Source organism: Elephas maximus, chromosome 7 (assembly GCF_024166365.1).
Source record: "Elephas maximus indicus isolate mEleMax1 chromosome 7, mEleMax1 primary haplotype, whole genome shotgun sequence".
NCBI classification, from domain to species: domain Eukaryota; kingdom Metazoa; phylum Chordata; class Mammalia; order Proboscidea; family Elephantidae; genus Elephas; species Elephas maximus.
The window spans coordinates 134668486-134682168 of NC_064825.1; the positions used below are offsets into that span (position 1 = coordinate 134668486).

At 47.6% G+C, this 13683-nt stretch overlaps 1 protein-coding gene across 2 annotated transcripts in view; it reads left to right on the top strand.

The window, feature by feature from the left end:
* The window catches only part of OSBPL5 (oxysterol binding protein like 5), a 96953-nt gene that overhangs the window by 59566 nt on the left and 23704 nt on the right, over positions 1-13683 (top strand). For both annotated transcript variants that reach the window (XM_049892801.1, XM_049892800.1), the window contains 2 exons: positions 12435-12515; positions 12721-12822. In XM_049892801.1, coding sequence (XP_049748758.1) covers positions 12435-12515; positions 12721-12822 — 183 coding nt within the window. The remainder of the gene's footprint in view (positions 1-12434; positions 12516-12720; positions 12823-13683) is intronic.

The window sequence follows — 13683 nt, forward strand, 5'->3', positions numbered from 1 at the left end:
CCTTCAGGTCCTTGATGGTGGCCGTAATCCCTGCAGCCCCTGCAGGAATGTGGTATTGCGTTTGGTTTACTATTTTCCTCGGTAGGCAGGGGCAGTTCTAGTGACGTCCACTTGGCTCTTCGTACCATAAAAGCCCTTACTCTACTTCTCTGGGATCCTGTGTGTGGGTTCTACCGCTTACTGAGTGTATATATTCCAATTATGCATTCCAGAACTGGGGAAATCACTACAGGATGGGCCTGAGGATTCACTGGACATACTGTGAGACAGACAGTAGCTAAGACTCCGTTAATACATGACTGCTACATGCCCCACTCTGTCTGGTGGGCCACAGCGACATTTTGAGTCTCCTGGAATTAGTGTCAGTTCAGAGCCAGTATCCAGTGATCCCCAAAGAGTCTGATTATTACCTTTTCCCCAATGAACGGTCACTCTGGTAAAAGGCCATTGTCATGGATTGAACTGTGTCCCCGAAAAATATGTGTCAACGTGGCTGGGTCATGATTCCCAGTATTGTGTGATTGTCCACCATTTTGTCATTTCATGTGATTTTCCTATGTGTTGTAAATTCTACCTCTATGATGTTAATGAGGTGGGATTATCTGCAGTTATGTTAATGAGGCAGGACTCAATCTATAAGACTAGGTTGTCTCTCAAGTCAATCTCTTTTGTGATTTAAAAAAGGGAATCGACCAGAGAGACATGGGGCCCTCATACCACCAAGACAATAGCACGTCCTTTGGACCTGGGGTCCCTGCACTGGGAAGCTCCTAGACTAGGGAGGATTGATGACAGGGGCCTTCCCTCACAGCCGACAGAGAAAGAAAGCTTTCCGCTAGAGCTGGCACTCTAAATTCAGACTTCTAGCCTCCTAGACTGCGAGAAAATAAATTTCTTCGTTAAAGCCATCCACTCGTGGTATTTCTGTTTTGGCAGCACTAGGTAACTAAGGGAAACCCTGGTGGTGTAGCAGTTAAGTGCTACAGCTGCTAACCAAAGGGTCGACGGTTAAAATCCACCAGACACTCCTTGGAAGCTCTGTGGGGCAGTTCTACTCTGTCGTATAGGGTAGCTATGAGTCAGAATCGACTCAACAGCGCTGGGTTTGGGTTTATTTTGTTTGTTTAGGTAACTAAGAGAGCTGTAGACCCCTGTGGGGAAGGCTAGGAGACAAATGAACAGCACCAGTGTTCGGCAGTGTGTTGGAGTCCTTCCTCTGTAGACCCCTGTGGGGAAGGCTAGGAGACAAATGCACAGCACCAGTGTTCGGCAGTGGATTGGAGTCCATCCTCGAGGGGACCCGGCCTCCTCTTCAGTCAAGGGGTTCTGGGTCTGTAAACTGCTTAAGTCTGGGAATTGACTGAGGGGCCGTGACTCTCTACTCTGGTGATTTGAGCTGGACTGCCTTTCACTTGACCTAGAATTCATGCGCTGGTACAGATCAAGTAAATATTTATTAGATTTCCTATCTGTGTCACTCCTAGGGACACCATGACTAAGTAGCCAACACCATAAGTCCATACAAGTCATACTATTCTGATTACTTTGACTCTGCTGTCCATTATGGTAACCACAGACAAACGTGATGTAATCTCTCCAGATGGGAGTGAGAGGGCTGGTTCTGCTGGCAGGAGTGATTCAACGGAATTCAGGGGCTCAGTGTCTCCAGCTTTCTGATTATCTGCCCATATGTCCCCATTCCAAGTTTCAGGATCCCATTTCTTCCCAGTCAACGCCCACACTTTAACTTCAGACACCTCTTGAGATTGGCAGTTGAGTTGGCATTGTAATTCAGCTGCTCTTACCATAAGACTCTGGGTTTGGTTTTCAGCAATATCAGCTCTGTTACTACAAGAAATAAGGCTTTCTTTCAAGGCACAAGTGGGAACTTTGAGGTCATTTATGCAGCATTTGAGCTTTGACTCTGAAGCCCTGAGCTCATCTCTCTTTCTTTCACCAGTTTGTCTAGCGAAAGTAGAACCAACTAACCAGCTTCCTTATACTTCTCATTATGACAAAATTGTAGAAAGGTATCATATATGCAGTCACCCAGAGTCTCGCCTTTCACCAATACCTAGTCTATCGGTAGTGATATTTTGCATCTTTCTATTGCCACCTCACACCACAGATTAGCAGTGCCTGCTTTACTACTGTGAGCAGAATTGTCAACATCTTTAAGACTAACCAGACTTGAGAACCAATTAAGAAAACTGATTCCTACAATTTTGCTTCTCTAGAATGTCTTTGCATACCAAATGTTTTAGGCTAGGTTCTCTAGAGAAAGAAAACCAGTAAAGCCTATAAATATCTGTATAAAGAGATTTATATCAAGGAAATGGCTCATGTGGTTGTAGGTCAGGCTTCTCTTGATTCACATAGTCAGACGACCTGGTGAACCCAAGACCTCAGGTAAGGTAAACCGCTAGCTCTAGTCCCAAAAAATGCAGGTCAGACGTACAGGAGCCAGCTGGAGGATCTGGAGTGAGGAAAAGCCCAAGAGCCTTGCCAGAGAGTCTGCTTATATTTGATGTAGGCCATACCCCCAAGGAAACTCCCTTTCAACTAATTGGCTGCTCACAGCAGATCCCATCATGGAGGTGATCACATTAGATCAGATCTCATCATAGAAGGGATCACATCATCGTATAACTGCCAACTACGTCATAACTGCCAAACCAGTGAGAATCATGGCCCAGCCAAGCTAACACACAACCTTAACAACCACCGACATTACTGACCGAAGGCTACACCAGTTGTGGGATGACATCAAGGACATCATACATGAAGAAAGCAAAAGGTCATTAAAAAGATAGAAGAGACCAAAATAAATGTCAGAAGAGACTCTGAAGGTAGACTAGCTGAAGCGAATGGAAGAAATGTTGAAGTAAAAGAGTTGAACAAAAGATTTCAAATGGTGACTCGAGAAGACAAAGAAAGTATTATAACGAAATATGCAAAGATCTGGAGTTAGAAAACTAAAAGAGAAGAATGTGCTCGGCTGAAGAAAAAAATCACACTTCAAGTTGCAATTTTGAAGGATTCTATGGGCAAAATTTTCACGTTCCTTTTTAATCACCAGTAATATCAATGCATCCTGATTTCATGTTCCATCAATTTCAGACTGCAGAAGTTAGTAAAAATCTTCAGTTTCTTCATCTTTGGCCTTAGTGGTTGGTGCATCATAAATTTGAATAATCGTTTTCACTGGTCTTCCTTCTAGGCATATGGATATTATCCTATCACACACAGCTTTGCATTTCAGGATACATCTTGAAATGTTCTTTTTCCCTATGAAAGCAATGCCATTACTCTTCAATTTGTCATCCCTGGTATAGTACACCATACGATTTTCTAATTCAAAACGGCCAATACCAGTCCATTTCAGCTCACTAATGCTAGGGTATCGATCTTTTTGTGTTCCGTTTCATTTTTGACGATTTCCAGTTTTCCTAGATTCATACTTCATACACTCCACATTCTGATTATTAATGGGTTTTAGCAGCTGTTTCTTTTCATTTTGACTCCTGCCACATCAGCGAATGACGGTCCCGAAAGCTTAACTCCATTCACATCATTAAGGTTGACTCTACTTTAAGGAGGCAGCTCTTCCCCAGTCATCTTTTGAGTGCCTTCCAACTTGAGGTGCTCACCTTCCAGCACTGTATCAGACAGTGTTCCACCGCTATTCAGAAGGTTTTCACTGGCTAATTTTTTTCAGAAGTAGACTGCCAGGACCTCCTTCTTAGTCTGTCTTAGTCTGGAAGCTCAGCTGAAACCTGTCCGCCAAGGATGACACTGCTGGTATTTGAATACTGGTGGCATAGCTTCCAGAATCACAGCAATACACAGGCCCCCACAGTACGACAGACTGACAGACAAAACAACCACTAAGAAATTGAAGATTTTTTTTATTGTGCTGTAAGTGAAATTTTATAAATCAAGTGAGTCTCTCATACAAAAATTTATATACACTTTGCTCTGTACTCCTAGTTGCTCTCCCCCAATGAGACAGCACACTCCTCTCCACTTGTATTCTCCATGTCCATTCAGCCAGCTTCTGTCTCCCTCTGCCTTCTCATCTCCCCTCCAGACAAGAGCTTCCCACATAGTCTTATGTGTCTACTTGAGCCAAGAAGCTGACTCCTCACCAGTATCATTTTCTATCTTACAGTCCAGTCTAATCCCTGTCTGAAGAGTTGGCTTTGGGAATGATTCCAGTCTTGGGCTAACAAAAGGTCTGGGGACCGTGACCTCCGGGGCCCTTCTTATCTCAGTCAGACCATTAAGTCTGGTCTCTTTATGAGAATTTGGGGCCTGCATCCCACTGCTCTCCTGCTCCCTCAGGGGTTCTCTGTTGTGTTCCCTGTCAGGGCAGTCATCGGTTGTAGCCAGACACCATCTAGTTCTTCTGGTCTCAGACTAATGTAGTCTCTGACTTATGTGGCCCTTTCTGTCTCTTGGGTTCATAAAACCTGTGTCTTTGGTGTTCTTCATGCTCCTTTGCTCCAAGTAGGTTGAGACCATAAATTGAAGATTTTTACTAACTTCTGCAGTCCAAAATTGATGGAACGTTCAATCAGGATGCATTGATAATTACTGTTGATTGGAATGCGAGAAGTTGGAAACTTTCACTGGATAGAAAACCTAACAACTAATTCATTAACTGTCTATCTGCCTACCTACCTATGTGCCCACCTGCCCACCAGCCCACTTGCCCATCCATCCACCCATCCACCCATCCATCCGTCCATCCACCCATCCACCCATCCACCCATCCATCCAATCCATCCATCAGTATGGCTTAGTAGTTCAGTGCTCATCTACTAACTGAAGGGTGGGCAGTTCAAAAAAGCCTAGCGGCTCCATGGAAGGAAAGACCTCAAAATATGCTGCTGTAAAAATTACAGCCTAGGAAACTGTATGAGGAAGTTCTACTCTGTCACATGGGTTTCTATCAGTCAGAATTGTTAGTTGCCGTCAAGTTGGTTCAGACTGATAGCAACCCTCTGTACAACAGAATGAAACACTACCGGGTCCTGCACTGTCCTCACAATGGCTGTCAGGCCTCAGCCCATTGTTGCAGCCACTGTGTCAGTCCATCTCACTGAGGGCCTTCATCCTTTTCGCTGACCTTCTACCTTATCAGGCACGATATACTTCTCCGGGGACTGGTACCTCCTGATAACACGTCCAAAGTACACAAAATGAAGTTTGACCATCCTTGCTTCTGAGGAGCATTCTGGCTGTACTTCTTCCAAGACAGACTTGTTCGTTCTTCTTGCAGTCCATAGTATATTCAGTAATCTTCACGAACACCATACTTCAAAGGCATCAGTTCTTCTTCGGTCTTCTTTATTCGTTGTCCAGCTTTCATATGCATTTGAGTTGATTGAAAATACCATAGCTTGGGTCAGGCACACCTTACTCCTCAAAGTGACATCTTTACTTTTTAATACTTTAAAGAGGTCTTTTGCACAGATTTGCCGAATGCAATACGTTGTTTTATTTTTCAACTGCTGCTTCCATGGGTGTTGATTGGAGATCCAAATAAAATGAAATTCTTGACAACTTCAATCATTTCTCCATTTATCATGATGGTGCTTATTGGTACACTTGTGAGGATGTTTGTTTTCTTTATGTTCAGGTGTAATCCTTACTGAAGCCTGTGGTCTTTGATCTTCATCAGTAAGTGCTTCAAGTCCTCTTCACTTTCAGCAAGCAAGGTTGTGTCATCTGCATAATGCGGGTTATTAATGAGTCTTCCTCCAATCCTCATGCCCTGTTCTTCTTCATATAGTCCAGCTTCTTGGATTATTTGCTCAGCATACAGATTGAATAGGCATGGTGAAAGAATACAACCCTGACGCACACCTTTCCTGACTTTAAACCATGCAGTATCCCCTTGTTCTGTTCGAAGGACTGCCTCTTGTTCTGTGTACAGGTTCTGTATGAGAACAATTAGGTGTTCTGAGTTCCGTTCTTTGCAATGTTATCCTTAACTTGTTATGATCCTCACAGTCAAATGCCTTTGCATAGTCAATAAAACAGGTAAACATCTTTCTGGTGTTCTCTGCTTTCAGCCGAGAGCCATCTGACATCAACAGTAATATCCCTGTTTCCACGTCCTCTTCTGAATCCACCTGGAATTTCCTGCAGTTCCCTGTCAGTATATTGCTGCAACCGTTTTTGAATTATCATCTGCAAAATTTTGCATGCATGATATTAATGATATTGTTCAATAATTTCTGCATTCTGTTGGATCACCTTTCTTTGGAATGGGCACAAATATGGATCTCCTCCAGTCAATTGGCCAGGTAGCTGTCTGTTTTAGTTACCTAGTGCTGTGGTAACAGAAATACCACGAGTGGTGGCTTTAACAAAGAGTTGTTTATTTTCTCACAGTCCGGTAGGCTAGAAGTCCAAATTCAGGGCATCAGCTCCAGGGGAAGGCTTTCTCTGCTCGCTCTGGAGGAAGGTCTGTGTCATCAATCTTCCCTTGGTCTAGGAGTTTTTCTGTGCAGGAACCTCAGGTCCAAAGGACATGCTCTGCTCCCGGCACTGCTTTCTTGGTGGTATGAGGTTCCCGTGTCTCTCTCTTCCATTCCCTTTCCTTTTATCTCTTGTAAGATAAAAAGTGGTGCAGGCCACACCTCAGGGAAACTCCCTTTACATTGGATCAGGGATATGACCTGAGCAAGAGTGTTACATCCCACCCTAATCCTCTTTAACATAAAATTACAATCACAAAATGGAGGACAACCATACAATACTGGGAATCATGGCCTAACCAAGTTGACACATACTTTGAGGGGGCACAGTTCAACGCATGACACTATCTTCCAAATTACTGGCATAGACGAGTGAGCACCTCCAGCACTGCATCTGTTTGTTGAAACATCTCAGTTGGTATTCCATTACATCCTGGAGCCTTGTTTTTTGACAGTGCCTTCAGTGCATCTTGGACTTCTTCCTTCAGTACTTCAGTACTAGGTTCTTGATCATACACTATCTTCCGAAATGACTGAACGTCAAGCAATTCTTTTTGGTACAGGGACTGTGTGTATTCCTTCCATCTTCTTTTGATGCTTCCTTCGTTGTTCGATATGTTGTCCATAGAATCCTTCACTGTTGAATTTGGAGGCTTGAATTTTTTTCTTCAGTTATTTCAGCTTGAGAAATGCTGAGCGTGTTCTTCCCTTTTGGTTTTCTGTCTCCAGCTTTTTGCATGTGTCGCTCTAATACTTTGTCTTCTTGAGCTGCCCTTTGAAATCTTCTGTTCAGTTCTTTTACTTCATCCTTTCACTTCAGCTGCTCGACATTCAAAACCAAGTTTCAGAGTCTCTCCTGACATCCATTTTGGCCTTTTCTTTCTTTCCTGTGTTTTTAATGACCTCTTGCTTTCTTCATATACGATGTCCTTGATATTATTCCACAGTTCTTCTGCTCTTTGGTCATTACTGTTCAATGTGTCAAACCTATTCTTGAGATGGTCTCTAAATTCAGGTGGGATATACTCAAGGTCGTATGTTGGCTCTTGTGGGCTTGTTTTAAATTTCTTCAGCTTCAGCTTAAACTTGCATATGAGCAGTTGATGGTCTGATCTGCAGTTGGCCCCTGGCCTTGTTCTGATTGATGATATTGTGCTTTTCCATCGTCCCTTACTACAGACGTAGTCGATCTGAGCGAGGTCCATGTGTATAGTCACCGTTTATGTCGGTGAAAAAATGGTATTTGCAGTGAAGAGGTCTTTAGTCTTGCAAAATTCTATCATGAGGTCTCCGGTGTCCTTTCTATTATCTAGGCCAAATTTTCCAACTACCAATCCTTCTTCTTGTTTCCAACTTTCACATTCTAATCACTAATAATAATAATAATAATTATCAATGCGTCTTGATTGTATATTTGATCAATTTCAGACTGTAGAAGTTGAGGAAAATCTTCAATTTCTTCGTATTTGGCCTTAGTGGTTGGTACATAAATTTGAATAATAGTCGTATTAACTGGTCTTCCTTGTAGGTGTATGGATATTATCCTATCACTGACAGCGTTGTACTTCAGGATAGATCTTGAAATGTTCTTTTTGACAGCGAATGCAACACCATTCCTCTTCAAGTTGTCATTCCCAGCATAGTAGACTATATGGTTGTCTGATTCAAAATAGCCAACACCAGCCCATTTCAGCTCACTAATGCCTAGGGTATCGATGTTTATGCATTCCATTTCATTTTTGACGACTTCCAATTTTTCTTGATTCATACTTTGTACATTCCACCTTCCAGTTATTAACGGATATTTGCAGCTGTTTCTTCTCATTTTGAGCCTTGCCACATCAACAAATGAAGGTCCCGAAAGCTTTACTCCATCCACATCATTAAGGTTGACTCTACTTTGAGGAGGCGGCTCTTTCCCAGTCATCTTTTGAGTGTCTTCCAACCTGAGGGGCTCACCTTCCGACACTGTTCGGACAATGTTCCTCTGCTATTCAGGTTTTCACTGGCCAGTTTTTTCAGAAGTAGACCACCAGGTCCTTATTCCTAGTCTGTCTTAGTCTAGAAGCTCTGCTGAATCCTGTCCACCACGGGTGACCCTTATGGTATTTGAAATACCAGTGGCATAGCTTCCAGCATCACAGTAACACTTAAGCCACCACAGTATGAGAAACTGACAGACATATGGTGGAGTCGTACAGATAGATGAAATTCATATAACATGAAATTAACCATTTTATAGCGAAGAATTGAGTGGCATTTAGTACATTCGCAACATTATGCAACCATCACCTCTACCTAGTTCCAAAACATCTTCGTCACCTCCAAAAGGAAACCCCATACCCATTAAGCAATTACTCCCCATCCCCACCCCCCACAGCCCCTGGCAACTATCTCTATGTATTTTCCTATTCTGGATATTTCAGTGGGATTATACAGTATATGTGCTTTTGTGTCTGTATTTGTCTTAGGCTGGGTTCTCTAGAGAAGCAAAACTAGTAAAGCATATAAATATATAGAGAGAGATTTATATCAAAGAAACAGCTCATGCAACTATAGAGGCTGAAACGTTCCAAGTCTGTGGATTAGGATAGGGGCTTCTCCCGATTCATGTAGCTGCAGGGGTTGGCAAACCCAAGACTGACAGGTCAGAGAGCAGGGCTCCGCTCACAGGTTGTGAAGATCAGCGAATACCAAGATCAGCAGATAAGCTGCTAGCTCAAGTCCCAAGAGCCGGAGGCCAGATGGGCAGGAGGCAGCCACAGGACCCAGAGCAAGCAAAAAGCCAGAACGTCTGCTTATATTCGGATACAGGCCACACCCCCAAAGAAACTTCCCTTCAACTGATTGGCTACTCACAGCAGATCCCATCATGGGAGTGATCACATATGAACACTGAGAATTGTGGCCCAGCCAAGCTGACACACAGTCTTAACCATCACAGTATCTTTTCACTCAGTGTAACATTTTCAAAGTTCATCCCTGTTGTAGCATGTATGAGCACTTATCTCTCTTTATGGCTGAGTAATATTCCATTGTATGGATGGACCACATTGTGTTTATCCCCTCATCTGCTGATGGGCACTTGAGTTGTTTCCACCTTTTGGTTACTGTGAATAGTGCTACAGTGGACACTGGTGTACCAGTATCTCTTTGTGTCTCTGTTTTCAAGTCTTTTGGGTATATACCTAGGAGTGGAGTTGCTGGGTCACGTAGCAATTCTAATTTTACCTTTTTGAGGAACCACCAAACTCCTTTCCACAGCAGTTGCACCAATTACGTTCCCACCAGTGATGGACGAGGGCTCCAGTTTCTCCACGTCCTTGTTAACACAAGTTATTTTCTGCTTTTCTGATAATAGCCATCCTTATTGGGTGTGAGGTGATATCTCATTGAGATTTGATTTGCATTTCCCTAATGACTAATGGGAGCTCTGGTGGTGCAGTGGTTAAGAGCTCAGCTGCTAAAAGAAAGAAAGGTCAGTAGCTGCAATCCACCAGCCACTCCTTGGAAACCCTATGGAGCAATTCTACTCTGTCCTACAGGGAGGGTCAATATGAGTCAGAATCAACTCAACAGGCAAAAGGTTTGTTTTTTTTAGACCCATATCAGATATATGATTTGCAAATATTTTTCCCATTCTGTTGGTAAATTGTATTTTAAAGTAACTCCCATAGGCTGCAATTCTCTGGTCTGACAAGACTGAAGCTTGTTGTTCTGAACATCAATTCTGATTTTCTGGGTGCTCATCACTTCCCCATGCAATGGTGGACAACAGGGCGTAGCGGTGGACAGGGGGCCATGGGGGCCGTGGGCTATTTTCTCCTTTCAAAAGAAGGAGTCAGTGGCCCTCCTTGCTGTGCTGGGCAGGGACTTCAGTGACTGGACCCTGCCCAGCCTTGGCCAGGCTGAGGTGCAGAGGGGTGCCAGGCCTCCATCCACCTAGGTCCCCGCCACCCCAGTTTCTCCTGCCCTCATCCCGTTGCCTGAAACAAGCCCAGCTTCGGTCAGTCACATCTGGTGAACACCTGGGCAGTGAGGTATTGGCAGCGGGCTTATTCATCCATTCGCTTCTCATTCAAAATGTTTTCCAAGCCCCTGCCTGACAGTGCCAGGCAGACTTTGGGGAGATAGCTGGCCCCAGGGGCAGGAGCTTGAGCCAGGAAGCAGGTGACCACAGAAACGGGTCTGTGGTTGTCATTGCGAAAAGCCTGGGCGGGCCTAGGGCAGGTGCATTCACCAGGGTCCAATGCCAGCGGGGTGGTCAGAGGGGGCCTTCTTCCTAGAAAACAGCTTAGCAGGGCCTGAGGAAGGAGCAGGGCTGCCAGGCCGTAGGGAAGAGCATGTGCAAACAGCAGGGCTACGGGCATGTCTCCTGAGCAAGTACTCAGGGCCCAGGGAGGGGCCGTGCTCGGGGGAGCCCAGGAAGGGAACCTGGGGTGTCTTGTCCATCAGCCCGTGCCCACGAGCCCCATCACCAGGCCATGGTCCAGCAGACACTCATCACCCAGGTGCTGTCTTCTCATCGTTCCTGCCCCAGCTCCATGACTTCCCCACCTGGAGGTCCTCAGCCAGCTAACTCTGTCAAGACCAGTGAGCAGCTAGTTTAGGCTGCGTCCAGTGGTCTCTGTCGCAATCAGCTCTGCCCTGGTAGGCGAAGGAGTCCCTGGGTGGCACAGCCAAGAGGTTGGCAGTTTGAGTCAAACCAGAGGTGCCTTGGAAGACAGATCTGTCCATCTGCTTCCAAAAAATCGGCCACTGAAAGCTCTGTGGAGCACAGTTCTACTGTGACACACACAGAGTCACCACGAGTCCTGGTTTTTTGGTTTTGTAGCATGAAACCAGCCACAGACAATACGCAAATGAGTGGGCGTGGCTGTGGTCCAGTAATACCTCATTTATGGCACTGGCATTTGAGTTTCATGTCATGTTCACATGTCACCAGGTATTCTTTTCATTCTGTTTTCAACCGTTTAAAAACGTAAAAGCCATTCGTAGCTCAGGGCCAACCAGAAGCTGGCACCAGGCGGGATTTGGCCCTGGGATGTCGTGGTTTGCCGTGCCCCGGTCTAGAGCATGTATCCTGGCCTGTGTCCCCACTATCCCCAGACCCCCACCTGGGGCCTCAGTTTCCCCATCTGTAAAAGGACCACGTTCCCTTCCAGGGCCATGATCCCCAGATTGCTGCTCTCAGCCACAGTCGGCTTGTGAGCCAGGGCTCAGGCCTCTTCCAGACCACACGGGCAGGCCTGAGAGAGGGCGGATCTAAGGGGACAGGGCGGGGAGGTTAGAGGGGGTACCGGTCTCCAGCCACACAATCCCCGCCCGTACCTGCTGACCCCTCTCTGCTCAGGGCTAGGCTCCTGGCTGTGGCTGAGGCACAGATCCACCGCCCCCAGGCACTATGGGGGGAAGCAAGGCAGGGAAGGGGGATGCTGCTCTTTTGGGGACTCCACGGCACCTAACAACAACGTGTCAGAGCTCTACCTCTGCAAACTGCACCTGTCCCACCTGCCTCTGCTCTGGGGCCTCCTGGTGTTCCCTCCCTGGGTGTCCCTCTCCTGGTGACCCTCCCCGTCTGGGGCACCCCTCCCCCCAGCCTCTCAGATCAGCCCTGTCCCTGATGGTCCCTGTGTTTTCTCCCTGCCCCTGAGCCCCCTGCCCCCTCTCCGTGTGTCTGCAGCCCCCCAGCCCTGGGGGAGGGAGCGTCCCCATCCCACATTCCCAGCAGGGAGCACAGTGCAGGTGCCGGGAGTCACCGGGCCTGGGGGAACACTCCCAAGCTCTCGCTCACCCCTCCTCCATCTCTGCCCCTACCCTGGGAAGTGATGGTGGGCCTAGAGGGGGGTGCCAGGCAGGGAGAAGAGGGGTGCAGTCTCTGACTGCTCTGTGCCCCCCGCCCCCCCACTGAGCCTACACCAATGGCCCCTACTACCACTCTTGCAGGCAGAGTACAGGCTATGCAACGGGTCTGACAAGGAGTGTGTGTCCCCAACAGCCAAGGTCACCAAGAAGGAGACTCTCAAGGTGAGGATGCCCAGGGAGGGGCACCTGAGCCAGTGAGCCCCCTGCCATGAGGAGGGGCACCAGCCACCTCCATGCCCCCACACCCTCCTCTCTCTGCCCGTTCCCATCCCTGGGTTGGCGGAGGCTTCTCTTCTGGAAGGCGGTGAGGTGGTAGGAGCTAGTGGCCACCCAGAGGCCCCTCTCTGACTGCCTGGTACCCGGGCAGGCACAGAAGGAGAACTACCGGCAGGAGAAGAAGCGTGCCACCAAGCAGCTGTTCAGCGCGCTGACCGACCCCAGCGTGGTCATCATGGCCGACAGCCTGAAGGTGAGCAGGGAAGGGATGGGGGAGTGGAGGGTGGTAGGGGGCCCACAGCTCTCCCAGGAGGCCTCCCCCACCATGTACCCCACCACTCTGGGGATGGCCAGTGTGTCTATCACTGCATTCCACTTTTCCTGCTGCAACCCAGTCCAGTGGAGCCCCCCAGTGCCCATGGAGCCTCTGATTGCTTGTGAAGCCCCCCAGCCCCTGTGGGGTCCCCCCAGTGCCCATTGGGCCCCTAAGTGTCCATGGAGCCCCCCCGAGTGCCCATGGGACCCCTGCATGCCCTTGGAGCCCCCGAGTACCTGTGGATTCCCTGAGTGCCCATAGAGCCCCCCAGTGCTCATGGGGCCCCCAAGTGCCCATGGAGCCCCTCCAAGTGCCCGTGGAGCCCCATGTGGAGCACAGAGGAGGGGTGGTGAGGGTCCAGCCTCAGGGCAAGGACCAGGGTTGGGGTCAGGAGGCCTGTTCATACCTTGAAAACTAACAGCCTCTGTCAGCTCGGCCCCAAGCAAGCCCTTAGCTCTGCCCTGTGCTCCTGGAGGGCACCTGACCCCACTCAGCCCACGCCTTGGCACAGTGGGCTCAAGACACCACCCAGAGACGGGGTGCAGAGGGGAAGGGCACACTCACGCCCTCTCCTGTTCTGCCTCTGTCCTGGTTCCCCAGCTGCCCTAACAGAAACACCCCCAGTCCTTCCTGGTCTGTTTCAGTTTCTAGTACCTTCCAGCAACCCTTGGCATTCCTGGGCTTGTAGATGGCCTGTCTTGTTGTCTTTGTTCCCTTCCCCCATGTGTGTCTGATCTGCTGCCATGATGGCTCAGAAATGGTTCGGGCTAGGACCCACCTGCCCTGGGATGGCCTCAT